This window comes from Lissotriton helveticus, chromosome 4_1, assembly GCF_964261635.1.
Source record: "Lissotriton helveticus chromosome 4_1, aLisHel1.1, whole genome shotgun sequence".
Taxonomy (NCBI): Eukaryota; Metazoa; Chordata; class Amphibia; order Caudata; family Salamandridae; genus Lissotriton; species Lissotriton helveticus.
This window is the reverse complement of record NC_136063.1, coordinates 1,889,571,772-1,889,598,290: the sequence shown is the minus strand read 5'-3', so window position 1 is coordinate 1,889,598,290 and position 26,519 is coordinate 1,889,571,772. Positions and strand designations below refer to the sequence as shown.

General features: G+C 45.2%; 1 protein-coding gene across 2 annotated transcripts in view; it reads left to right on the top strand.

The window, feature by feature from the left end:
* The window catches only part of LOC144827735 (sodium- and chloride-dependent neutral and basic amino acid transporter B(0+)-like), a 1,401,915-nt gene that overhangs the window by 771,828 nt on the left and 603,568 nt on the right, over positions 1 to 26,519 (top strand). For both annotated transcript variants that reach the window (XM_078685942.1, XM_078685941.1), the window contains one exon: positions 14,909 to 15,008. In XM_078685942.1, coding sequence (XP_078542068.1) covers positions 14,909 to 15,008 — 100 coding nt within the window. The remainder of the gene's footprint in view (positions 1 to 14,908; positions 15,009 to 26,519) is intronic.

The following is a 26,519-nucleotide window of genomic DNA, read 5'->3' as shown; positions in this document are numbered from 1 at the left end:
AACGTGACGCATCTCCCAGATGCGTCAGATTGTAAATACCCTGCACCATGGCGCATCTTTTGCGCCGCTGCTGAGTCACAAAAGTGACGCAGCAGCAGCGTAAAAGAGGCTCAAGGGGCTTGTAAATCAGCCCCTTAGAGTTTACGAACCGAGACCAATGGCTTTCAATACATTTTTATAATAATACTTTTGGCATAAATAGCTTTAAAATCTTGGATGAAGTGAATTGTGCCAAGGTAACTATTTATATTAAAAAAAGACGGCCCTTAATATTCTAAGGTTGGGAGACTTCAATCTACATCTGTGCAAACACAATTTAGAGAGGGTTTGTAGTGTGGGGTATATATGGGGCAATCCTGGTCATCACCTTTCGCACTATACTTATGGAAACTCTCTCAATACCTTAATGTCAATAAGAAATATGATTATGGTCGACAACTTAGCCTCTAGAAATGATAACCTATTGCCAAAGTTTCGTAGGGCTCACCAGGAATCGACAATTGACTTTATACTGGTTTCAAATTCTTTAAATAATAGATGTAGAAAAGTAACTACTGAATTCAATATTTATAGTGATCATGCGATTTTAATTTGTGAAATTAAATTTATCCAGAAGTCGGCGACAAACCGTCAGATAACTGGTCAACCAATATTAGCAAGGCGAAATAAATACCAACTCAAGTGGCAAAAAAATTGATAAAAAGAAGGTCATTCCAAAAATCAACAGGAGTGCCCTTCCCACCATTAGTATTTGTTTAGATCCTGACAACGACCCCCAGTCTGTGATATTTTCCTTTGTAGACTTTTTAGTATGTATAAGGACTTGTCAAGAACAGTACTAACAAGTTAAAAAGGGGAAGGACTGGTTTGACTCTATTTGTTCCCAGAAAAAGAAAGTGCTTATTAAAGCTTTAGGGGTCAAGCCTAGAAATATGTCAGAAATTTCTATACTTAGAAGGGAATATAAAACAGTGAGAAAAAACATGGAAAAGGAACTTAAAATAGAAATCTGGGCAAATTTAGAGCAGGTCTCGGCCTCAGGCAACTCAAACGAGTTCTGGGGAATAATAAATGGCCCGCATTTTAAAACTCCAAATGACCCAGACCTTGATGTTAATGTGGATAAGGAGGATTGGGTGGCTCATTTCAAAGGCATTTTTTGCCCAACTGTTTACAGATCACCATCAGTAACCTATACCCCTGATATTTATCTTTCATTCAACTATAATGAAGTTAGGAACGGGATTGAGGCATGCAGCTGTGGGAGAACATGGATATATGAGTTCCCTTTTTAACTAATGTTTTTAATACATTTGCCATAGTGGGCCCCCCTGAGTCCTGGAAAACAAGTATTATTGTCACAATTCATAAAATGGGAGACAAAAATAATCCAAAAATTATTGACCGATCTCGTTGATCGATACGACGGGAAAACTTATGGGCGCCTACTTTTAACGAGACTAGAGGCATAGGCGAGGAGTAAAAATATCTTAATGGAGTCCCAATATGGATGCCAAGTGGGAAAAGGAACAATAGACCAATGCCTGAATTTTTCATTGATCATGGATAGATATGTCGGAGCTAAGGGTGGGAAGATCTTTCTCGCCTTCCTGGACTTATCTGCAGCTTTCGACTGTGTGTCCCACCTTAAACTTTGGCAGATAATGGAGGAGATGGGAATAGATCAGGCATTGCTGGACTTCATCAGGCAGTTGAATTCTGACGCCTCATCCTCAGTCCGCTATGGGAGGAACGGGGAGTGTACCTGCTCATTTCAGAACTTGAGAGGGGTAAGGCAAGGCTGCATCCTGGCACCATTTTTATTTTCCATCTACACTAATGGTGTGGGAAAACATCTCAAGCCGCAGCCTTGGACATCAGCAGTTACCAATGCTAGCATATGCGGATGACGCCTATTGATGGCGACAACTGGGAGGGGGCTCCAGTATCTTATATCTGCGTATGCAACTTTCATGGAATCATTAGAATTAATCTGTTGACCGCGGCTGGAATTCCGTCGCGGTGCGGGTGATTTATGACTGGCCGTGGTCAGGACGGCCCCCAACCATCCTCCGCACACGCCGACCGTGACGTCAGACGGCCGGGGGGCGTACGATGCACGGAAAGGGTTCAAGGTCAAACTAGAGCAAATCTTTTATTATCATTGCGGGGTGGAGGGGAAACACCACTGACCTTCTTCCTTTTTTTATGGACTCCAGTAAGATTGAGGTGGTGGACTAATTCCCTTAATTAGGAGTCCTTTTTGATAGAAATCTATCATGGTCTAAACTATTAGAGGGAAGAGCATTGGGCATGCAAAGAAACCTTACGGCACTGAAAACCTTCTCTAAAAGGCTGGGAGTCAAACCTCTGATCCCAATGAAAAAAATTTACCATGCCAAAACTAGGGCGGCAGCAGTATATGATGCAGCGATATGGGGGATGGCTCCCTGTGATTCTCCGCCGTCCATAGAGAACTATTTTTTTAAGTCCTTTACTTCCGTTCCACAGACATCCTCAAACTATGTTTTACACATGGAACTGGCTTTACCATACATCATTGACACAAGTAAAATGGCACCACTCCTACTGTAGCACTCTATCTGGCGCAGGGTGACAGACCCTTCACACAAAATTTGATAAAACTCATTTTAAAGGCAGATAATTACAGTAGGGTTAAGTGGCTACAGTATGTGGAGTCAGAATTATCTGCCATTGGTTTAAGCCGCCTTTTTAAAGACCCCTCTACTTGTAAGTCCATGTCTAAGCAAAAACTGGTTGAGATATTCATTTTGAGGGCTCAAGTTCTGAGAAAGGAAAAACCTCCCACACCCAGATGGCCCATCTGTATGAATTAACACCTATGTTGATTGAGGGACGTTTTCTGTATCTGGCAGATGTCACACTCTCACACTACAAATACATTTTACTGAGATTTTGCTTAAATATGATCCAGTTGATGATAGGATTTCCAGGAAAGCAATATAAACATTCCGATTTCTCAGTATGTCTTTGTGACAACAAGTCCCCACAAAATGATCTCCACGTCTTGTTTTTTTGTGGTTTCTACTGTCAAGAATGACAAAAATGTATTGTACCTATTTGTAAGAGTCACAATTTTAAATGTTGCCATGTAGCTCTGTTCTTCCTCAAATCCTTGCAGAATTCTTATATTTGTTTTTCTCTAGCCTCATTTCTCTAGGCATGTCTGAAAAAGAAAAAGCAGTTGGGTCCTTAAGACATTGCAAGATGGCTTATCATGTTTTTATTGTATACATATTGATAAATTAGTTTTCATGATATAACAAATGTTTGCATTATTTTTATACTTGGATTTATGATAATATTTACTATGCCTTTTATAAACTGTGACTGTAATCACTTTTATGATCTTATGAGTAAGATCGAATAAAGGATTTTGAGATTGAGATTGAGAGGCTCTGCACCTCTCACATATTTAATTAGTGTTCTCTGTGGTCAACCAGGAGAGAAATCTTGTCCAGTGAGGTGCAGGGCAACACCCCAGAGCATGTGGCATAATCTTCTCTCAGAAAGCATTATTCCTCCGAAATTCAGTATGGCTCAAATCTCAGCAGAGGAGCAAGAACTAGTTAAATCAACCCCCATTGCTAATTGTCATAGTTCTCCTCCCCTACATCTGCAAATCCCTGCCTTAGGCCTGCCATCTGTATGGGTCAGAGGGGCTGGTGGGTAGATAGACCTGGCATTCCCTTTCTGTCCTATTCCCACTCTGAAGCTCCATGCTTTACGACCCCTCCCCACTGCGGTGGCATTCCTGTGTAGCAGACCTCTCTCTATCAGATATCCTCTCCCTGGGTGAGCCACTTATCACTTCATCAAAGCAGCCTGGCTAATCCTGTTAACACTGACCAATCAGGAAAGAAAAGAAGAAGAAGACTGACTTTTGGCTTACAGACAAGAACGTCCTATAATTTCTTTTCTGTATACTTTAGGATACATTTAACAATGGCATATTGTTGGATTTATCAATACCATTCTCCGAAATCCTTGAACAGTATTTATTATTTAATTACTAGCAATATGTATGCATTCATAAACTATTGCCATGGTATCCGATGTGGCGAGGCACCTACAATGGGGAAACTGCAATTTGCAACTTCTACATCATCAGGGCACATGAAATATATTTTATAAGGCCTCTGCTTATAGGTACATGATCCCCACCCCTGTGACAGACCCCCAGGGAAGACTTTAGGGGTCCTAAATATGCCATATTAGTGTAGATCCTCACGCCACAGTTCTCCCAGCACCAATGTCGATTTTGGGAGGCACTTTACTATAAGGTGGAAGGTGCAATGTCTCTATACCCAGGAAATATAAAGCATATTTTATAAGGGCCCACCTTATAATGACATGACCCCCCCACCCCACATGTGGAACACCTAGGAAAGACCCTGGGGTATCTATCATGCCAACATCTTGTAGTTTATCACTTTGTAAGGGTCCTTATCATTTAAGTCAAGTTTGGGCACAATTTACATTTAAAAGCAGTGCTGCAACACATGGCTACAATTAAAAAGACCCCCGGCTCTCAGAAGTGCCCACATGCAAGTGTAGAAATTGCTGCTGGCCCTCTAAACTGCCATGCCCTAATATGTACTATGGAAATATTGGTAGTTTTAATCCCCCTGTCCTTTTATCTACTAGGGTAGGTCATACCTATCCTAGGTGTACCCTAGCACAGTGCACCCTAATGCAAGTGTGCGGTTTCACTGGGTGTCTCAACGTAGCACTGACTCTGGGCCTGCCCAGAGCAGAGCCCATGGCACTTTCAGAGTCAGAAATCCAGCACCAGGGGTCTCAAATGGGGCAAAAAGTCAGGGGGCACTACAGACAGGTCCTGATTTCCAACAGTTAGTGTCTGCACATCACTTTTCTTTATCTTATCCTGCAGTTAAAAATGACTGCCAGTATCAGCTCCAGTAGCATTGTGCCCTCTTTTGGCTTGGGTTACAAAAGTTGCAGGTATTGCATCAAATTCAGAGTTAAAGGAAACTCAACAGTCTCTATTGTCATAAACAAAAATGTTAATGGAGCAGGGGTACATGGAGAAAAAACAAATTCCAGTTGATCACAGGTCATTGATATTATGCCATGGAACAATTTGGGAGTGTCCAGAACAATCTGTATGTATCCTGCAGGCAGTGCATTGTAAGTATGAGTTCCACTACTGCATTGTAAGAAGGCCCTCTCTGTATGGAAATACTACTATGAAAAGAATTGTCAAGAATTTCCAACATCTAATTATGTGGTATCATTACAAGCACCAGAGGACTTGATTAAGTATTTTCCATAAGTTATTACTGATTCTGAAGGTGCGGTCTGTGGTGATGACAAAGGGGATTTTGTCCACTAGGTTGTACTTACCACAATGACCGTTGTAACAATAAATTAAAAAGGTCAAACTTTCACTTAAACATTATTATTACAGGCAACAGCATGTACAGTGTGCAAACATGTTCCGTTCAAAATTATCAGAATGGTTGAGTATGCATCCATCAACCTGGATTTTGTTACCTGGCAGTTGTCATAAAAGCAGTTATTATGGCTTGGGGACATAGATCTAATCTAAATTAACAGTTAGGTGTATCTATTCATTACTTTTCTTTATTTTGTTTTATATAAGCAAAGACAACAACCACCATGTCATCTAAACAATTTGATGCCACATCTGTTGCCCCAACTTTGATTTCTCATGCTCACCTCTTACGTTTAGGCATTGTAAAGACTGCTTGTGCAACTGCTATAGAAAAAGAAAGGCACAACACTATGGAATATAAAGAGGTGATTTAAAATGACAAGACATGTAAATGTGGGTGTACTTGTAAAGCGCACTGCGACTCCATGGAGTATCCTGGCGCTGAAGACCGTTGGGGAACCCGTCCTGGTTTTCCCTGTGAGATGGTCCCTTTCTGGGTATCTCCAAGGTGAAACCAGGCATCCCCGGCGTCTGTGGGGGGCTGTTGTAGAGATGAGGCAAGCTTAATGCCCAGAGTTGCCGAGTGTGCTCCCTGGTTAGAGTAGGCACCGAGGCGAGAATTATCGAGTCCGTTTTGACCCTGGTCCACAACCCTGCCGCGTCGGGAATTGGACCCTGGTCCCGGGCCGTTCTCTGCTTACGGGTCTGCCGCCTCAAACCAGTGAGCCACACCACTCCACCACAAGACATTGAAGTAGATATAATGTAAATGCCTGATGGTTTGTGACATGATACACAGTCATTGATTTTTATGTACATCAAAGATGAGTCCAAAATTACTTTTTATTACTTGAATAATCAGATCACATGCTGCATGTGCATGAGGGACAGTCAATTTATGCAACTTTTACATGGCATATTGGTAATCAGTTTAGTTCTCCGACCTTGTTCCTGCTTTGCATGGAAGATAATCTACAGTATCTTGTGAGTCTGTGCAGGATTTGTAGGGTACTTTGCAACAAGTCAGCTGGATGAGCTATAGATGTGAATGAATGAAAATATTCAGATATATCATGCATGAATTTTGAGTTGTCATCTTCCTTTCATGATATCTGAGCCTAGCTAACACAGCATAGGTTACAGCTATCTGGATCTGAGCCTTTTTCCTATTTCCGCTTCCCATTCTATCAGCTTCTTTCCTGTAATCCTCTTCCTCTCAGTTATGATATTTATTGTGATGTGTTCTATTTCCAACATCATCAGATCTCACAGTTCATAGGTAGATTAAGTGTAAGAAACAGTATCATGTCCATGGGGTGAAAATGCATGGAATAAATCAAGCCCTAACGCTCAGAAATTATTTTCGAAAACACCAGCAAGCTTCATAAAGAGCGAAGCTTCAAATGAATTTTAATAAAAAAATAGGGAGATCTTATCACTGGTCCTTTAAAGTAGCTGGACATTGTTCCTATTGCTGCAGAGGACCTAACAAAGCAGGGGTTGGAGTGTCACTTTTTGACCGCCATCCATATGAGCTTCTCTGATCCCCTTCATAAGCTTTAGAGCCCATCCCATCACTTCTTACCTGGCAACCAGAGGAGGGCTGCAGGCTAAGCCAAACATATCTTCCTTCAGAATTAACATGACCATCCCTGGTTATAATTTTTCTGATTGACACACTAAGAATCAGAGTCAGATTGGGATACAAAATTGACTTGGGCACCGAAATAAATGTGCTCCCCACTTAGCAAACCAGAAAGCTAGAAATATGGCCCACATTTACAAATCAGGCAAGTTTTAAAATTGTAAAGATACTTTGTATGGATATTTTGCAAGATATGGGAGAGTACTTTTGTGTTTGCTGCAGGTGGTACCAGGGAAATCAACTATTAAGCAACTGGCCCAGCAGATCATAAAACAGGACTACAAACTGCTAATAAAAATGGCTCATGCACGCATGTGTCAGACGAGACCATTAGGCGCTGCCTGGTTGCCCCATTGGCCAGTTTGACCATGCTAAGACCTCATGCAATAAAGAGGTGTTTTAGTCGTTCAGTCAATGTTTCTACATTTGTATTTACTGCTGTGGTAATACGTCTAATGTTATCTGTGATGCTCTGTAGATTATTCTTTCTTAGTTTTGACAAAGGACAGACGATGGCTATGATATCAGTGGCTCTCCTTGCCAATGCCTCATTCCCCACACTGCCACTGGTGGAAGCACTACTGTGGCTGGATACAGACTATAGAGCTCTTTGCTGGTAAAAGATTAGGCAGACACATTCTTCACAAGAATGTTATTGCGTGGTAAAATGATAGAGATATCTAGCCGTAGATTCCTTACCTTTGAACTTCCAGGCGTCAGGCTGGATCTGGAATATTTTCCACAGCAGTACCCCTGCGTGCCGCTAAGTGGCATCGGTCAAATCCGCATGATACTGTCGGCGTAAGCACCTCCACCGTGACCTTCCCTGGTGCCGGGTCCAGCGTTGAAGTCCTCGGCATTGCCAGCGCCCACCGGCGGTGACTCCCCAATTCTCATACCTCACGACACAGAGCCGGTTGGGTTTCCCCTGGCATCGACGGAGCCTTACGGTGCCATATCGTTCCACCTGCCCTATTCTGAAGGGTTGGGGATAAATGAAGGGCATTGGGAGTGGGAGCTGGATCCCTTAGAAATCCAGCAACTGCAAGAGATGAACTGGTACGAGGAACTGAGTAAAGAGAGTGGTCTGGACACCTCTCCAGACTCTGGCATGCTGTCTCCACCTACCCTGGCTAAGGAGAAGGTGGCATCTTTTGCTATGGTGATGTTTAGGGCTGCGAAGGTCCTGGACCTGCCGCTTCCTGCAGTGGAAGTCTAGCCAGTTCCTGCAGACTGGGGTCTCCAGCTCAGAACCCTTGCTACTTTTAATGAGGCCTTAACGGACATCCTTCTGGGTACCTGGTCCAAACTCAGCAGAGGGGCCCCTGTGAAAAGGACGATTGCCCGCCGAGATCGCCCTGCACTGGGCGACCCACTTTTCCACACCACCGAGCCCACCCCACAAAGCTTGGTGGTCCAAGATTCCACTTCCCGCGGCACGTTCCCTTCAGTACCTCTGGACAGGGAATCCAAGAGGCTGGAGAATTTTGGGAAGATGTTTTTTTCTTCTACCAGTCTTGCATTGCAGTCGGTGAACACTGAATGTCTTTTGGGCTGTTATTCCCATTTTCTATGGGACACAGTTGCACAAGTGCTACCCAGAGTGTTGGAGGAGGACCTAGCTCTACTCTAACAAGCTATTTCTGGCAGGAGAGATGCAGCAAAGTTTGCCATATGATATGGCTTGGGCAAAACAGAGTCACTGGGCAGAGCGATTTCCTCAACGGTGGCCGTCTGTTGCCATGCCTGGCTGAGAACGTCTGGCTTATTGGGGGATGTCCAGGCCAACCTTATGGACATGCCCTTCGATGGTTCCTGTCTCTTTGGAGTCAAGGCAGATGCCGCCCTTGAGCACTTCAAGGAATCGCAGGCCACGGTCAAGTCCTTGGGCCTCACCACAATGTCCAGTCCGCCATTTGCTTTTCATTCCCTTCATAGCTAAGGAAGTGGCCAACAACTGTGCCAACCCTATTCCAGCCAGACGGCCCGCAAGCTCAGTTGCCAGGCCACAACCTCCTACTCCACTGAAAAACCTTCCTAGTCAGATCTCCCAGGATCAATTCCAGCCAGTTGGTGGCAGAGTACACCATCATCTCTCCCACTGTCAGGACATCACATTGGACAGGTGGGTGTTGCAAATAGTCCAAAGGGGCTATTCCCTTCCCTTCGAAACTACTCCTCCATCCAATCCTCTAGTATACAATCGGCTGGCGGAGGATCACCTTGCCCTACTCTGCAAGGAAGTCAAGACTCTCTTGGCCAAGGGAGCTATAGAGAGTGTCCCGGGCTAGAAGTATGCTGTGGTTGTTATTCCCACTACTTTCTGGTTCCAAACAAGGACAGAGGCCTTCATCCTATCCTAGAACTCAGAGCCCTCAACTACTTCCTCAAAAAGGAGAAGTTCAAGATGCTCACCATAGCTCAGGTCCTATCTGCTTTGGATCCCAGAGACTGGATGGTAGCTTTAGACTTGCAGGACACCTATTTCCACATCCCCATCCAGCCTGCCCATCGGCGCTACCTGGGGTTTATGGTGGGCCACAAGCACTTTCAATTTGCAGTGCTCCCTTTCGGCCTCACCAGCACCGTCGGGTGTTCACAAAGGTGATGGCAGTAGTCGCAGCCCATCTGCGGAGATCAGGGGTTTCAGTCTTCCCCCATCTCGACGACTCGTTGTTGAAGGTGGGCTTTCTGCATTCACTGGTGTTCACTTTCAACATGCCAAAGTCACATCTGACCCCCTCTCAGATGCACCCTTTCGTTGGAGCGGTTCTGGGCACAGTGCAATTAAGGACCTATCCTCCAGAGCAGCGGGTCCAAGATATTCAGGCTATGATACCGATATTTCAGCCTCTATCCTGGATTTTGGTAGGAATGACACTGGGGCTGTTGGGCCTCATGACCTCCTGCAGTCTGCTATTGACCCATGCATGGTGGCACATGAGTGCTCTGCAGTGGGAACGGAAGTTCTAATGGGCACAGCATTGAGGAAATCTCACCGACCTGATTCAGATTTCAGAGGACACTGTGAGAGAGTTGCTGTGGTGACTAACAGCCTGTGACTGGTTAAAGGGCAGACCCCTCTCCCTTCCCCAAACAGATTCATCCCTCCAGGGATGGGACGGCTATCTGGGGGAGCAGTATATCAGAGGACACTGGTCTCAGGCAGAAGCCAAGATCCATATCAATCTGTTGGAGCTTCAGCCAATCCGACTGGCACTGAAAGCCTCTTTGCCGTCAATAAAGGGAAGGCTTGTACAGGTGTTCACAAACAATACTATCGCCATGTGGTACTGCAACAAACAGGGAGGAGTGGAGGTTTGTCACGAAGCCCTGCATCTCTGGTCTTGGCTGGAACAACAAGGCATTTCCCTGGTGGTTCAACTCCTGGCCGGTTCTTTGAACATCAGGGCGAACACGCTCAGTCGAAGGTACTTTGCGAATCACAAATGGCATCTCCATCCGGAGGAAGCACAAGGTTTCTTTCAGCTGTGGGAAGAGCCTTGGATAGATCTGTTCGCCTCCAAAGAAGAATGCGCAATGTCACCGTTTTTGCACATTGGCGTTTCCAAGGCAACTCTCACTCAGCGACGCTTTTCACTGCGTGTGGAACTCAGGCCTCATATATGCCTTCCGCCCATACCACTCTTGTCCAGAGTGCTCAAGAAAATCAGGAGCGACTGGGCACAAGTGATTCTTGTGGCTCCGGACTAGGCACGGAGTGTTTGGTACCCTGAGCTTCTAGACATGAGCATCCATCCTCCTATCAGGTTGCCCCTTCAGGAGGATCTTCTGTTGCAGTAGCAGGGAAGGGTTCTCCTCCCGAACCTGTCCACTCTCCACCTCCTTGCGTGGAGATTGATCGGCGACAGTTGACAGTGGTACGGGGGGCCCCAAGCTCCATGGGGCCCCCTTAGCACAGCACTCTGTCTGCAGTGCTCCTGAATGAGCCCGTAGGGGGCCCCTCCACATGCCTTGCAGGGAGGCCCCATCGAGATTCGTTACGCCAGTGCTTTCAACCTCTCTCCCGAAGTCGGTGAGGTTATTTTGACAACCAGGCGTCCCTCCACAAAATCAGAATACCCTTGTCGATAGAACAAATTTTGTAAATATTGTACAGACCGGTCTATTGACCCTCTGTTTGCTCCTTTATCTGAAAACCTTCTGTTTAAACTTTCCTTGGCCCTGCAGGGCTCTTATGTGGGCACATTGAGGACCTATCTTTCGGCCCTTTCCTCTTTTCTTCAACTGCCTGATCAGCCTTCCCTTTTCAAATCACCACTGGTGCAGAGATTCATGTTTCCTCTTTCACCTTTTATTTTGCCATAGTGGGAACTTTTTTGGTTCTCACCTTTCTGACGTGTGCACCGTTTGAGCCATTGCACAACTGCCCTCTGAAGTTGCACACCATCAAAGCAACATTTTGGTGACAGTAACCTCTGCCAGGAGGGTGAGTGAACTGCAGGCACCGTCTTCACAGCCTCCTCACCTGTCAGTCTTTGCAGACCAAGTAGTGCTCCGCACAAGGGCATCTTTTCTGCCTAAGGTGGTAACACCCTTCCACATGGGCAGTCGGTTACTCTACCCAACTTGTATGCACCTCTACACCATTCCAAGGAAGAGAAGCATCTCCATCATCTGGACCCAAAAAGAGTACTATCGTTCTACCTCAACTGAACCAGAGAGCTCTGGGTGGATGACCAGCTCTTTAAAGGGTACTAGCAGCCCGTCCCCACGTTGTCCGGGTATGTATTGCTGCCGGCCAGTAGTATATTGTTTTGTAGGATTTCGTTTTGATAGCATTTCTTATCTGTGACAGGCCTGTGAAATGCTCCGATTCACAGTGCACTGCTGATGCACTTAAGAGTGCGCGTTCAGTAGTGTGTGAACTCGAGTTTCCCTACTTTATTTTTCCTTGCAATATTATATAGCGCAAACTCGACAACATGGCACTAGCACAATTTACATTACAGAAGAACACATTCATTAGTGGTTGGCACGGGGAGACAAAGCGATTTGCCTGGAATCACAGGATGTTGAGCTGATGCCGAGATTCGAACGTAGCTCCCCAGCTTTAAAGTTCGCAATTCTAGAACTTGTGGCGGGAGGTGTGTCTAAAAGTGTATGTCGGTGCTGGCCATCAATGAGAGAGACCTGTGCATTTTTCAAATGGGTGGTGAAAAAATATGAGTATGTTGCTGGAGATGTGGGCCGCCGTGCCACCAATGTACTTACCGGGGGAGGGTAAACACCCATTATTACGCAACTTTCTTTCAGCCTACCATCACTCCACATACTTTCATTACAAAAGTACCATGACTACGCAATGCTATTATAACGCATGGCGTTACATTTTATATGCTTTTACCCGCCTACATTTACAACGAAATTCGTTGTAAATGCATGAATGGTAAAAGCATGTTTTTTTTAAAATGTTTGGATAAGGTAAGTATGGGTATAGGGGTATATGTTTTGGGGTACTGAGGTATATATTTTGGGGTGTTTGGGTATTTTAAGGGGTCAGATATAGTTTTGGGTTATGGGGTACAGGGATAGTTTTATGGTTTAGGGGTAGGTATGGGTTTTGGGGCACAGGGGTATTTTTAGGGTTCAGGGCTAGGATTGGGTTTTGGGGTGTAGGGGGATTTGTAGGGTTCAGGGGGTGGTTTGGGTTTTGGGGTACAGGGGTACAGGGGTATTTTGAGCGTTCAGCGCTAGGTTTGGCTTTTGGGGTACAGGGGTATTTTTAGGGTTCAGGGCTAGGTTTGGGTTTTGGGGTACAGGGGTATTTTAGGGTTTAGGGGTAGGTTTGGGTTTTGGGGTACACGGTTATTTTTAGGGTTCAGGGCTAGGTTTGGGTTTTGGGGTAAAGGGGTATTTTTAGGGATCGGGGCTAGGTTTGGGTTTTGGGGTACAGGGGTATTTTTAGGGTTTAGGGATAGGTTTGGTTTTTGGGGTACAGGGTATATTTATAGGGTTAAGATGTGTTAGTGTAGGGATCGGGGTAGGTTTGGGTTTTGGGGTACAGGGGTATTTTAAGGGTTCAGGGCTAGGTTTGGGTTATGGGGTACAGGGGTATTTTAGGGTTCAGGGGTAGTTTTGGGGTATAGTAGTATTTTTAGGGTTCAGGGCTAGGTTTGGGTTTTGAGGTACAGGGGTATTTTTAGGGTTCAGGGCTAGGTTTGGGTTTTGGGGTACAGGGGTATTTTTAGGGTTTAGGGATAGGTTTTGTTTTTGGGGTACAGGGTATATTTATAGGGTTAAGATGTGTTAGTGTTTAAGGGTGTTGGGGTATTTTAAGGAGTAAGGGTGGGTTATGATTATTGGGTGCAGGGGTATTTAAAGGGAGCAGGGTGGGCTTAGCACACAATATGAGACATGGCATGCAGGGCGGAACGTCCCACACGCCCCCAGCGTTTGTCACGCCCCCAGCACACGCCCACAGCACAACGCAGACACACCCACAAGGGACTACTTTGCTGTCACGGTTCTTTTACCTTTTAAATGTATATGGTGGGCATCTGCATAGCCTTCTGCTGCAACTGCCCTTTCCAACGCTGTATTGGGTGTTGTGATTGGTGCTGTGGTTCCTGAGATTACCCGCCTCAAAGGTTTGGGCTCTCTCTTTATTATATTAGTATGGATGTGGGTGAAAAGAAAGGGCGTGCTGTCCAAAGAGGACTATATCCCACTGGATTATCCTCTGCAAAAAATATGTTATGCCTTAGCAAACAAAGATCCCCTGAAGGGCTTAGAGCCCATTCCACTAGGGCTAAAGCGGCCACCATGGCTCTTCAGTGTGGTGTTACCGTTTCTGATATTTGCCAAGTAGCCACATGAGCATCACTGCACACGTTCACCAGACACTAATGCCTGGATTCCCAGGTACGCAGAGAAGGACTGTTCGGTCGCTCGGTTTTGCAGGATTTTCTGGTCTAGAACCTTTCTGCAGTCCGTCCTCTGGGGATGGTATTGCTTAGGTATCTGTTCAAACGTAAGGAATCTGCAGCTAGATGTCTCTATCAGATGGACAATTTACTTACCTTGGGTAACGCCTTATCTGGTAGAGGCATAATCTAGCCTCACATTCCTTACTGACCCACCCATCCTCACCAAGATGCGGTATTGTTTTTTAAAGTGTCAGGGATCTTCCCTTTGAGGGCCCTAGCTGTTCATTTTTTAACACACCATGGTCAGTCACTTCATGGCTTGGCGCTCCTGGCATGGAGAGTCGTGAAAAGTACTGACGTTAGCGGGCCAGAGTGACGGTTATATTGACAATGTGGATGTCAAGACGATGACGAACACGACGCCAACATCATCACACGGAGTGGACCGGTGCTTAGGGGTACTGCTGTGAAAAATCTTCTGGATCTAGCCTGATGCCTGTAAGTTCAAAGGTAAGGAATCTGTGGCTAGATCATGTCTCTAGCAGATAAGGCGTTACCAAAGGTAAGTAACTTGTTCTTTTGAGGTAGATGACTGTTATTGGTGTTGAAATATTAAGTAAGACATTAGAGGTTGATGGGCTGTTATTTGTTGATACTGGTTTGCAATAAGTAAATATACATTGTTTTCTGCTGTACGTAACGCATGGCTTAAAGATTAACATCTGCATCAAGTGTTGCAGAAATGTAGTTTTGCATTCTGATTATGACAAAAAGAAAGAAGGATGTATGATGTACTGTTCAATAGCACTGGAACTCCTTCTTAAAACCATGTTGCGATATAGCCATGACAAGTACATAATCCTTCTTTATAAAAGTAGGATTGAAAGTTAATATCTCTTATTTATTTCAAAGGCAGGAATTTACTGGGTCAACTTAATTGATTATTTCTGTGGAGGTTGGACTCTCATCATTGCCGCAGTTGTAGAGCAAATTGGACTTTGTTGGGTTTATGGTAAGTACTTGGTTGAATACCAAACCAGAAGGAATGAAGAGGAAAATATGTTTACATGCAAATAATTAATATTTGTGAGCAAGCAATGCAAGTAACTCATAACACATACTCTGACACACAAGTATGTTTTCAATTGTTTGCTTCTGTTAACATTAGAAATAGTAACAGACAAGACAAATCTTTTTTTACTGTTACAGAAAATAATTAAAATTTTGCACCTTCAGCCAGTAGATTGACTTCAGTGGCATGGAGAGCACGGGACCCACATCTGGGCATACCCATCCCACTCCGGGTGACAAATGCAAAAAGAACAATTGATGGGCAGAAAGCACAACAATGTCATACATTCACCCCAGTACAGACATCTGGGCCTTAATCCGTTGTTATTTTGCTCCCCATGCCATTCCAGGTTCTACTATTTGTACATGAAATGAAACATTAGTCCACACTCTAGAGATGCAGCCCAAGAAAACAGCAATAGAAAAAGGAATGCTTAAACAAAATATAAAATGTATTTGAGCCCAAACCTGTAGCCGGAAATTGAAAACATAGGGGCATGCAAATATCAAATGTTTTAAATTAGCTGATGTTCAGAGCAAGCCAAAAAGTGTCTGGTGTGTTGGAGTTGATCTTGTGAAGGAGATCTGGTGTTGTTAATATCTATTGTATATAAAAAAAAAATTGTTTTGTGTTTACTGCTCAGGACTATTTCCTCAATTTGATCCAGATCTGCTTCCAGGTTTAAATAGGTAAAGTGATATGCATATCATTTTCCCAGGCCAGTTCTGTATTTGATTTAGGCCAGCCATTAGAAGTGCATTGAAGCACTGAAAAAATAAAAGAAGCTTCGGAGTTTGCATGTAAGAGATAAGTAAGATTCTGTATTAGTGCTGTATTATTAGTAAGAGAGAGGGACTGAAAGTGAGTGTAGGAGTGAGAAATGATGTTTCATAAGATCATGACTTTTTCATAACAATTGGATGGTAGGCCAAATAGTGATTGAACTTGTATAAAAGATAGAAAGGTATCATTATTATACAATTGATTGAAATTGAGTAGTCCCCTTGATCTCCAAATTGACCAGTCATGGGTCTGTTCTTGATTTGCATAAAATGGTTGTGCCAAATGGTTGAGTTCAAGAAGGTGTTCAAGTCAGTAGGAGAGCTTAACGTGACAAAAGCCAAAAATCTGCAGGTGTGTCTAAAATATAGGGTAGGTTATTGAGGTTTTCCCCCCAAAAATATAAGTTTGGGAAACAAGAAAGACGATAGGAACTTGTGTTCTAAATCTGTCCAAATTGAAGTGCAAGAGGATGAAGGCGATATCCAATGTATAGATTGTTTTAGTATGAAGGCTTTGTGATAGGTAGCAAAATCCGGAAAATGTACTCCTCTTTTGCATTAGGTCACTTTATTTTCAATAATGACATGGAGGGTTTTTCTTGGTCCAAAGAAAAGAGGACACAATCGAGGAAATGTTTTAATACGATTTATGAGGAATATGTAAGGGATATTAGATATAATGAAGAGAATAATAGGGACCAACATAATTTTAATGGTATCCAACCGGTCCCACCATGATAAATGTAAGGAATGCCACCTATTTGTTAGTGAAGTAATCTTATGCCGACAAGCATCTACATCAAGAGAAACAGAAGGATTGAGTGAATTGAAGACCAAGATACTTAAGTTGATTAGGTTTCCATTTAAAGTTGGAGGAAGAAAAGTCATGTTTTGTTTAAGGGTAAGATTTTGCATTTATCATTATTTAACTTATATGCAGAGACTAAAACATAAGATGTAACCTCAGATTAAAAGGCTGGAAGTGCAGAGTGAGGATTTGATATGAATAATAAGATATCATCACCATATGCAGCTAATTTAATTTATTGGGCGTTATAGGAGAAACCATGAAATAAGCGTGTTTTGCCTAATTCTGGATCAGAATGGTTCTAAAGCTACATTAAATAGAAATGGAGAAAGAGGGCAACCCTGCCGCACACCTTCGCCTAAGGTAAAATAAGCAGAAGTCAATTCATTAACACAAATGGCAGCTCGTGGAGACAAATAAAGGAGGGATATTAAGTTAATAATTTAAGGGCCGAAGCCAAACCACTGAAGAGTATGAAATAGAAAAGACCAGTTTATACGATCAAAGGTCTTTTCAGCATCTAAAGCAATTGCTGCTAAGAATTCCGGTAGATCAGCAGATTTTGAAATAATGTAAAAAATATAATTATTAAAAAAAAAGCAAGTGTAATCTGAAAGATTTTTGCCTGACACAAAACCGGACTAAGAGGTTAGTAAGGAAGATTCAAATCTGGAAGCTAGTCCTTTAGCAAACATTTTGCAATCCAAATTTAGAGATAGGTCTATAAATTTTGAAGTAGCGTGGATCCTTACTATCTTTTGTGATAAGGCCAATGAGTGCTTAAAGAAAGGATCCAGAAGAAGTGGAGGAATCCTGAGAATAAGCTCACTAAAGTTGGCAATTTAGGTAGAATTCTGCTTTAAATCCAACGGACCCTGGAGCTTTATCTTTTTTAAGAGATAATATATCTAGCTATTATTCTGTAGAAGAAATACCATTCATTAAATATGTAAAATCTATTGGAGAGTGATCTGGTCCATGGATAGATGAAAGATATTGTAGGATATCCACCTCTGATGGAGTATGCTTGGAAGTGTACAAGTTGGTATAAAAATTACAAAATTGATCTAAAATATGGTAATCTCTAGAATGGGCCAGGCCCGTATCATCTAAAATGGATTCAATAAGTAATTTATTTTGTTTACTTTTAAGGTAATTTGCTAATAATTTACCAGACTTTTTTGACCACCATAATATTTAGCACTAGCTTTAAAGGAGATAGGATGAGGCAGAAACATTAGATATTTTATGAAAATACAGCTTAGCTTTAATAAGTTGTTGTAAGGAGTGCTTGTGCGTGTGTCTGTGGTATAATAAGCATGTTCAAAGCGTTTAATGTCCTGAAGTAATTTTGTAGATTGAGTCTGAAATCCATTTTTCTACTTGGAAACAAAGTTAATGACAAAGTCACGAGCTAAGGTTTTAGAGCATCCCATATTATATGAAAGGGATTGTTACTGCTAAGATTAAAAAGGAAATATTCATGAAGTAAAATAATTATCTAACAGCAAAGAGTTGTTCAATCTCTACCTCTTAGGGGAAGCATGTTATGGTAAGAGGTCCAATTGGATCAAGACTGGGGCGAGATCAGAAATTAGGTAAACACAATATCTATAGCATGTAAAGTTAGATGGTGTGAAATTAAAATATAATCTAAGACACAGGTTCTTCAGAAGGTGGCCTAGCTCACTCAGGAGAAAGACAGGGACAACTCACGCTCCCCCCTGAAACCTGCCTCTCCCACAGAGAGCACGCCCTGAGGTCTAATTAGCCGAGAAGGCTATGATGCAACGAGCATGCTGTGGTGGGAGCATTGAGATCTGGAGAAGAAAACCTATGGCTGAAAATTGGCTTGCTTCACTCATAGACAGTTTTTTTGCTATTGTTTTGTGCTTTATATATTTCAATGTTTATCTTCTCATAGTTCGATTGCCGCATGTCTAACCTTTATCTGCTCTGTGCATCAGGAGCTGCAGGTTGATCGATCCCGCCTTCCCCACAGATGACACTTACTAAGCCCACCAGGCACGGCGCCCAGCTGTAAGGGTCCTGCAGCCAAGAATGGCCCTATGTTATCTCTGTCCCCTTCTTCCCCACACCATTGCCCTCGCAGTCCCATGCATCCTGCGACTCAGCAGTAACTCAGGCCCGGAGCGATGCCGCTGACAAACTCCCTATGCTCTGAGGGACCAGGCTGTACGCCTATCCTTTATGTCCGGTCTATTTTTGCTTACCCAAGGTGTAGTTGCGCTCCCCCTCCGCTTCTTCTCTTTAGTGAACCAGTCCTCTCCTCTGACACTGGAGCATTCACTCCCTCTCCCTGACCACACCGATGTTCCTCGCTGTATTTGGGTGAGATCTGCCTGTCCTGATGCTCTTCGGTCTATGATGAGACTCTAACTCGTCTACCCCCGTCCTTTCCACATTGACCCCTATGTGCCATGTTTACAACACTGGTATGGGCACCAACTGCCCCAGTGGGGCTGGCGGCCCCCCTGCCGCACAGATGGTTTTCCGGCCTCTCAATCGTGCACTTACTTGTCCTCCTCCTCTCTCCCATTGATGTATATCCAGAGGTACCCTGCAACATTTACGCCCACGACAGACTCTGGCGCCCCTCCAATGCCCTTCTCATAACTGTGACATCAGTCCTCATCACAGCTGCACCTGTGTAATAGTGCGACTCCTGGCCTGCCATGCCTCCCGACGGGGCTCCCTCGGCATGACAGAGCCCACATTCCTAGACCCGCAGCACACAGCTCAGAACCACCAGCACTGCGTTCCTCGCGCACAGTCCACCATACCTGCCTTTCCACATCACTCCCCCACTTCCTCCTTCTGATGAATCTCTTGGTATTCACTGCTAACCAGTGCTCAGTACTGACTAGTGTCTACTGGTAGGTGCTCTTCCTGCGTGCGCGGCTCCATTGCCCTCCTTCTCCTCGTTCCTTTTCCTTTCCATTCCATTCCCCACCTTTTCTCTCCCCCACCCGAGTCCTGACGGCTCTTCGACAGACCCTGAACCCATCCTCAACCTCTTCCCAACACCCAACGTCCTTGCCTGCCCCCTTTCTGGCTTCCCTGCCTGTCTACATCATCCTCCTGTCTGTACAGTCTCTGCACCTCGGCACACCACCCAGCTTCACCTTCCCACATCATCTGGTTGTCCCTCTATATTTGCCCCTTTGCGAGCAGCTAGGTGTCTCTCCAGACCCCAGGGCCACACATGGCCACATCCCCCTCCACACCCACCATCCACTATGGATCCTGGCTCTCCTACAAGAGTCGCACATGGATGCCCTAGAATCCAACAAGCTATGCAGTGACTGGGTGGGCAAAGTGATCCACATCACCATCTCAGCACCAGACGCAGCTGAGGGTGGACAACCATGAAAATGTGGGGTGGCTATACTGCACTATAAATCACTACGCATTACAGTCGTAAGTATGTGGTCCACTCAGGATGGCAGATATACATTTGTTGAATTGCTAGTGGGAGACAGATGCCTATGTGTGTTCAAGTGTATGCCCGGACAGGAGAAAGACGCGGACAGAGCCCTGCTGTGAGATAAAGGCTCAGAGCACGGCCACGTGAATCACTGGTGCATATGCCACCCGACGGACATGGAATACACCTTCCTGTCCTCGGTCATGGTACCGAATCAAGACTGGATTACTTTCTCATTTTTCACTCAGAAGTGACGCTTGTCAAGGACTCCAGCATACAGGAGGCTGCACTATTTGACCATTCCCCGATGCTGGTGTCCCGCGACGTAGACTTGGCTTCCCCGGGGCGCAAACCATGGCACCTGAATGCACACTAATCACCCCAGGGCAAGTCCCAGCTACTAGCCCACCTATCCACCTACCTAGCAGACAATATGACATCTGTATAATCCTGAAGCATACTGTGGGTGGCAGTGAAGGCAACCATCTGCAGACAGCTAATGAGAGAAGCCGCCCTGGCTAACAAACAAACGTCCCTTTGCTGGACTGAGCTAGAAGGCCAAATGGCCTCACTCCCCCGCCTTTATTTGTCCCACCCCTCTATATCCAACTATCACAGCCTAGAACAATCCCGCATGGCCTTTAACAGTCTCTTCATCTCCAAAGCTGAATACGCCCTCCAAAGTCTAAAAGGGAGGAAATATGAGCGGGGGAAAAGCAGGCTGTTTGCTAATGGCACAACTGAGGTAGCGGGAGGCTGCAATGACCATCACCACACTCAGATCAGCAGACGGAGAGATACTCACCTGACCTCAGATCATCATTAACGAATTTGCATCATTTTACAAACAGCTTTATATCCCAGAGGCGCTGGCTAGTGCAGAACAGATATACACATTCCTCAAGTGGATTGATCTCCCACGCTTGACAGACAAGGGCCGCAAACTTCTGGCAAGGGATCTCATCAAGGAAGAAATTGCAGCAGCTATCTCCAAGCGGCCTTACTACAATACCCTGCTGTGTTCTACAAGTGGTCTGGGGATTAAACAATCGATACTCTCCATGCCGCCTTACACGAAGTGGATCGAACGGCCTCCCTGGGTCCTCTCGCTAACAGGGCATTGCTCGTGGTCCTGCCCAAACCAGGGAGAGACCTGTTACTGTGCAACAGCTATCGTCCTATATCCCTCTTAAATTGAGATATTAAAATCCTTGCTCCCAGTATTTTGGCAGCACGCCTGAGCAAGGTCATAACCTTCCTCATTCACCACACACAGGTCGGCTTTGTTTGAGGCCGCTCCTCCAGGAACTACCTCTGTACCTTGGCTCACACCTTATGGGCTGCTAAGGACTTACTAGAGGACGCAGTCAGCCTAGGATGCTGAAAAGGCCTAGGAAAGCATCAAATGGGGGTACCTGGACTCTGCCATCTGCAACTCTCCATTTATGGTGGGCATACCCATCGAGGGAGGTCTTTCTAAAGTGTGCCTATTTGGTGACAACATTGTCCTTACTCTCAAGGAACTCCAACACTCATTGCCGGCATTCCTAAAAGTCATTGACAACTTTGGGACCCTGTCCGGGTATAAGGTGAACTGGGATAAAAGCGAGGCTCTCCCAATCTCCATGGCTGCAATTCATGGCTACTCCTTCCGATGGAAGCCCTCATGGCTCAAATACTTGGGGGTCCTGGTTAACAGAGGCCTGGAAGGCATGGCCATGGACAGTCTGACACACCTGATTGCACAGATGAAAACGGACTTTGACAAATGGTCCCTTCTGGGATTCTCTATGTGGGGCAGAGTAGAAGCGGTAAGGATGGTCACACTGGCATGCTTTACGTACCAACTGGGCATGCTACCCGTTGCCTTTGGCCACTCTCTGCCTCATAGACACCCATATACGGGCCCTTGTGTGGGGCTCCAACCACCCCTGCCTGGCTGTGTCCAAACTTATGGCTCATCGCTCCTGTGGTGGCCTGGGCCTTCTGTATGTGGAGCACTACTCCATGGACCTCTATCTCGCCCAGCTCGCTTACCTGCTCCTGGGCATGCCGGACTCCACGCAGTGGGTTACGATGGAACACTCGATCCTTGCATGCGGCGGCGGTCTTGGCCTCCTATACAGGGGCCATATCCCCCAACTACCCCTTCCACATCCAGTGATACAGGCCATGCCTAAAGCCTGGTGTCATGCCCATCACCTATGAGGCTTAGATCACGGATTACACATCAAGGCGCCACTAAGGGGCAATGACAGCATTTGTGTAAACGGCCAGCTACTTCGCTGGCCGAGATGAGAAGAAGCGGGCATATGGACCCTGGATCAGGTTTTACTAGGTTGTGATTTGAAACCTTTTGCCCCCCTGCGGCAGGAATTCAGGTTACTCCCGCAGCAGCCCTGGCAGTACCTGCAGCTGAAACATTGCCTGGGGAGATGTCTCAGTCTTCTCACCCTTGGGACTTGTGGTCTTCGCCAATAGTGGAATATCTGTCCATGTGGGGCCGATACAGGGAATTAATGTTGGGGCTCTGCAGCACACTCATGAACCACCTCTTCTCCCAACACCTCCTCCGCAGCCTCCACACTAAGGGGCCGATTAGGATGGCGGTTTTTCCGCATCCTCCGGGCCGGCGGAAGTGTCCGCCGGCCTGGAGGATGCGGAAAAACCGCGGCGGAGACTCCAAAGACCCACCGCCAAATTAGGATGGCTGGTGGGTCTGATAATCTGTCCGCCGCTTTTCCGCCGCGGTCGGAAGGCGACCGCGGCGGAAAAGCACTAACATGTCTGGTGGTGTCTATCAGACACCGCCAGGCATATTAGGATGTCTGAAAATATATGCTTTTCCGCGGCGGCTTTACCGCCGTGGAAAAGCATACGGACCTTCACTTCGGGGGCCCGTTGCGGGCCCCCTGGGTGAAGGTGGGGTGGGGGGTGCACATGGGGGGTACCTATGGTACCCCCCTGCATTTGCGTGCACAATGCAGCAGGCACCGCGCGGTGCCTGCCGCTTTGTGCACGCAAATGCTGTGCATGGATTTTTTACATTGCGGCGGGTGCAGCTTGAAGCTGCACCCGCCGCAATGTTAGAGATAGAGGATGTGACCGCCACCCTGGCGGTCACATCCTAATTTGATCGGAGGGAACGCCGCAGCCCATGCGGACGTTCCCTCCTCCTCAGGGGTTGCGGACGGACTCAAGTCCGTCCGCGATCCTAATCGACCCCTAAGTGTCAGTCCCGCCTACAGATCACCGCCGAGTAGGAAGACTGGGTAGATGTAATAGAGGCCCTGGACAGGGGAACATGGGAAGCTCGGTTGAACTTTTTAATACCCTTCATGAGTGGTACTGGACCCCAACAAAGCTACTGAGAGCCGCCATCCTGCTCCACTCGAGATGTTGGAGATGCCCAGACACACATTGCAACCTAACCCACATTCTCTGTGACTGACTCTCTCTCCGGCCTTTCTGGTCTTATTCTGGTGACACCTTGGGAGTGTCCATGCCTCTTCATCTCCCTCTCACCTCCTGTTATCCTCCTTCACAACACCAGAGACTCCCCGGGCATCTCTCACCAACAATGGCGGACCCCCACACCGCCTTCACAGGAGGACTGAATGGTAGCGTTGATTCAAACAGCGTCCCGCAAGCACATTATCAATGGCATGCAGGACCATGTGGAGAAGTTTGCACAGATATGGGCCACCTTCCTGTGGGAGGCCCTTCACTAACACCATACTTAGCAACCATCGGCACGAACGTCCTGATCGCTGCAAACCCGGTTCAGATAGGCCTCCTCCTCCACCCACCCTTTCCCACCCCTTGCAGCAGCCCCTGACTGCCCTGCCCTCCCTCTTTGCCCCTCCCCTCCTTTTCACATTCCCTCTCCCACCCCCTCTCACTCTACCCCCAGTCTCCTCCCACATTGCTCTTTCCCCTCCCTCCTGCCTTTCTCTCCTCTTCACCCCCCCTCCCCACCGGACACACAGGAAGGTGCACACATCTCCTATTCTGCATGGCCAAATGACCCCGGACACTTGTGAACCCAAGAACCGCTCTCCCCCTGAGGGGCACTGCCTATATTAGTCCTATATAGTCACATGTCATCCCGACCTATACCAACCCATACCTCTCCCTCTATGCCTAATGCCGATACCCAAGACTCACAATTTCCTTATCACTAGGGTCTGAACGATGGACCTCCAAACCCCCCATTCCTTCTCTAGCCCTTGCCCTCCCTCTGCAGTACGGGCAACTATGACACGTGGCCTCTATTGTCCCTGCTGTCGTAAATGACCGCTGCACACTTTCAGACACCCACGGTTTTGGACTCGGCGCCCAGCATCAAGTTGTTTGACCTGTCGAACTGTTTTTGCTGATGGTATGTCTTTCTTCATTGTTGTGTCTACCACTCCTTTACCCCCGCCTTTTCCCTACCCCCCTATCTTCCCCATTGCCCCTTTATGGATGCACCAAATGTGTTGTAGCTCCCACCTTCTGCCACATTGAGTGTATGTTTTATCACTGTGGTTTGATAAACCGATAAACAATTCTGACACATAGAAAAATATAATCTATCCTTCATTGTGTATGCTTTACTGGGGAAAAATATGTGTACTCTCTCAGGGAAGGGTTACATAAGTGCCAATCATCTGTAAGGTGATGTTCGTGATAGTATGTGCAGAGGCTTTTTGCGATTTGTTTGGAATATGTCATGAAGAATGCCTGTCAAGAAAGGGATCAATTATTTGATTACAGTCACCTGCTAAAATAATATTTTCATCAGGACATTGTAAGAGTTTCTGGGCAATGCTGGACCAAAACCGGCAATCAGGAGTAGTAGTGTCATATACATTAAACACAACAAGTGGAACATTGTTAATCCATAATTTAAGCAGTAGCCATCTCCATTTTTTAAAAAGATTTATGACAGTAAATCATAACAACATTTTATTTTACTATTGCCAGGCAAGAAAAATACATCACCTACCCAACCCCTTTGAAAATTCATACATTCATGTTTTTTAAGATGAGAGTCTTGCAAACAAGCAATGTGAGCAATACGTTTCGAGAAGTGGGCTAGGGTCCTTTGGCATTTGATGGGAGAGTGTAATCCTCTGACATTCCATGAAATTACTGTTAAAGTCATGGAAAATATATAATGCATTTTATGTAATCATACTTATGATCAAGAAGAATATAATGTATCATGCATTTTAACAAGTAATAAAACAGATAACAATGAAAAAGCAGTGTAGCTTCACAATAAAGGTTGCGCAGTAAAGAAACAGGTTGGAACAGAGAGAAAAAAGAGAAAGGAGAGAGATGGGAAGAAGAAAATAGGGTGAAATGAGATAACAGAGAGTATGTAAAATAAGTGAGATAACAGTAAAAATAAACATACCTACAAATATTTTTGATGGAGATGGGGGTGAGACCACATGAAAAGACTGAATATTTAAACCCCAGAGGGAAGGTATGCACATGGAGGACAAGATAACATGGTGGGAGATAGGAACATGAAACAACATGAGAACAGTCCTGCAAAAAAATGTATAGTTAGTTAGAGTATATGAAGTGACTAGTAAAATCTAAAGAGCGCTTCCCGATAATATTTCAGAAAATTTAACATAGGGAAAACAATAACAGCATGTCAATCCAGCAAATTAGTCAAAACTAAAAAGAAACAAGAAGAGAAGAGAGAAACAACATAATATTAATTTGATGCATAAGCTGATACAGTGAAATCCATATTTTCTGGCTTGTGAGTTGCAAAAAAGTCTCTCAGACTCATAAGTTGTCGTTTTGTGAGACGTAACCTTGAAGAGACATGGGTGAAAGAGCCCAAAACGGGCTCCAAGCGAGTGGAGCATCGTTCCCATGTTTAAGAATTCTTTTTGGCGATCTGCAGTGCTCTTGGCATAGTCTTGAAAGAAGAATAAATCATGCCCAGACCATTATATTTGTTTCGGTTGTCTTGCAGCTGAAATAATATGCAAATGTTTTTTACATTCAATAAAAAACAGAATTACTCCTCGAGGCTATGTAGAAGTAGTCTGAGCTTTGGAAGAAAGGTCACATCTGTGAGCCTGCTGCATGTTGAGCTGTGGGCCATTAGGCAAATTCAAAATATGTCACAGGAAGGTTTTAAAGAATGAGATAGTATTTGTTCCTTCAACACACTCAGGAAGGCCAAATAAGGTAAGATTATTTCTTCTGTGGTGGTTTTCCAAGTCTTCAGCCTGTTTGCATAAGGTATTTACTTGATCCTGAAGGAGATTCACCTTAGAAGGAGCATCTTAAAAATCAAATACTTACTGAACAACATTTGATACTCACTCTTCCACATGAGTCCACCTATTTAAGAGATTTTGTAAACTGGTATTCTAGTTTCTTCCATGAAGGGACATAAC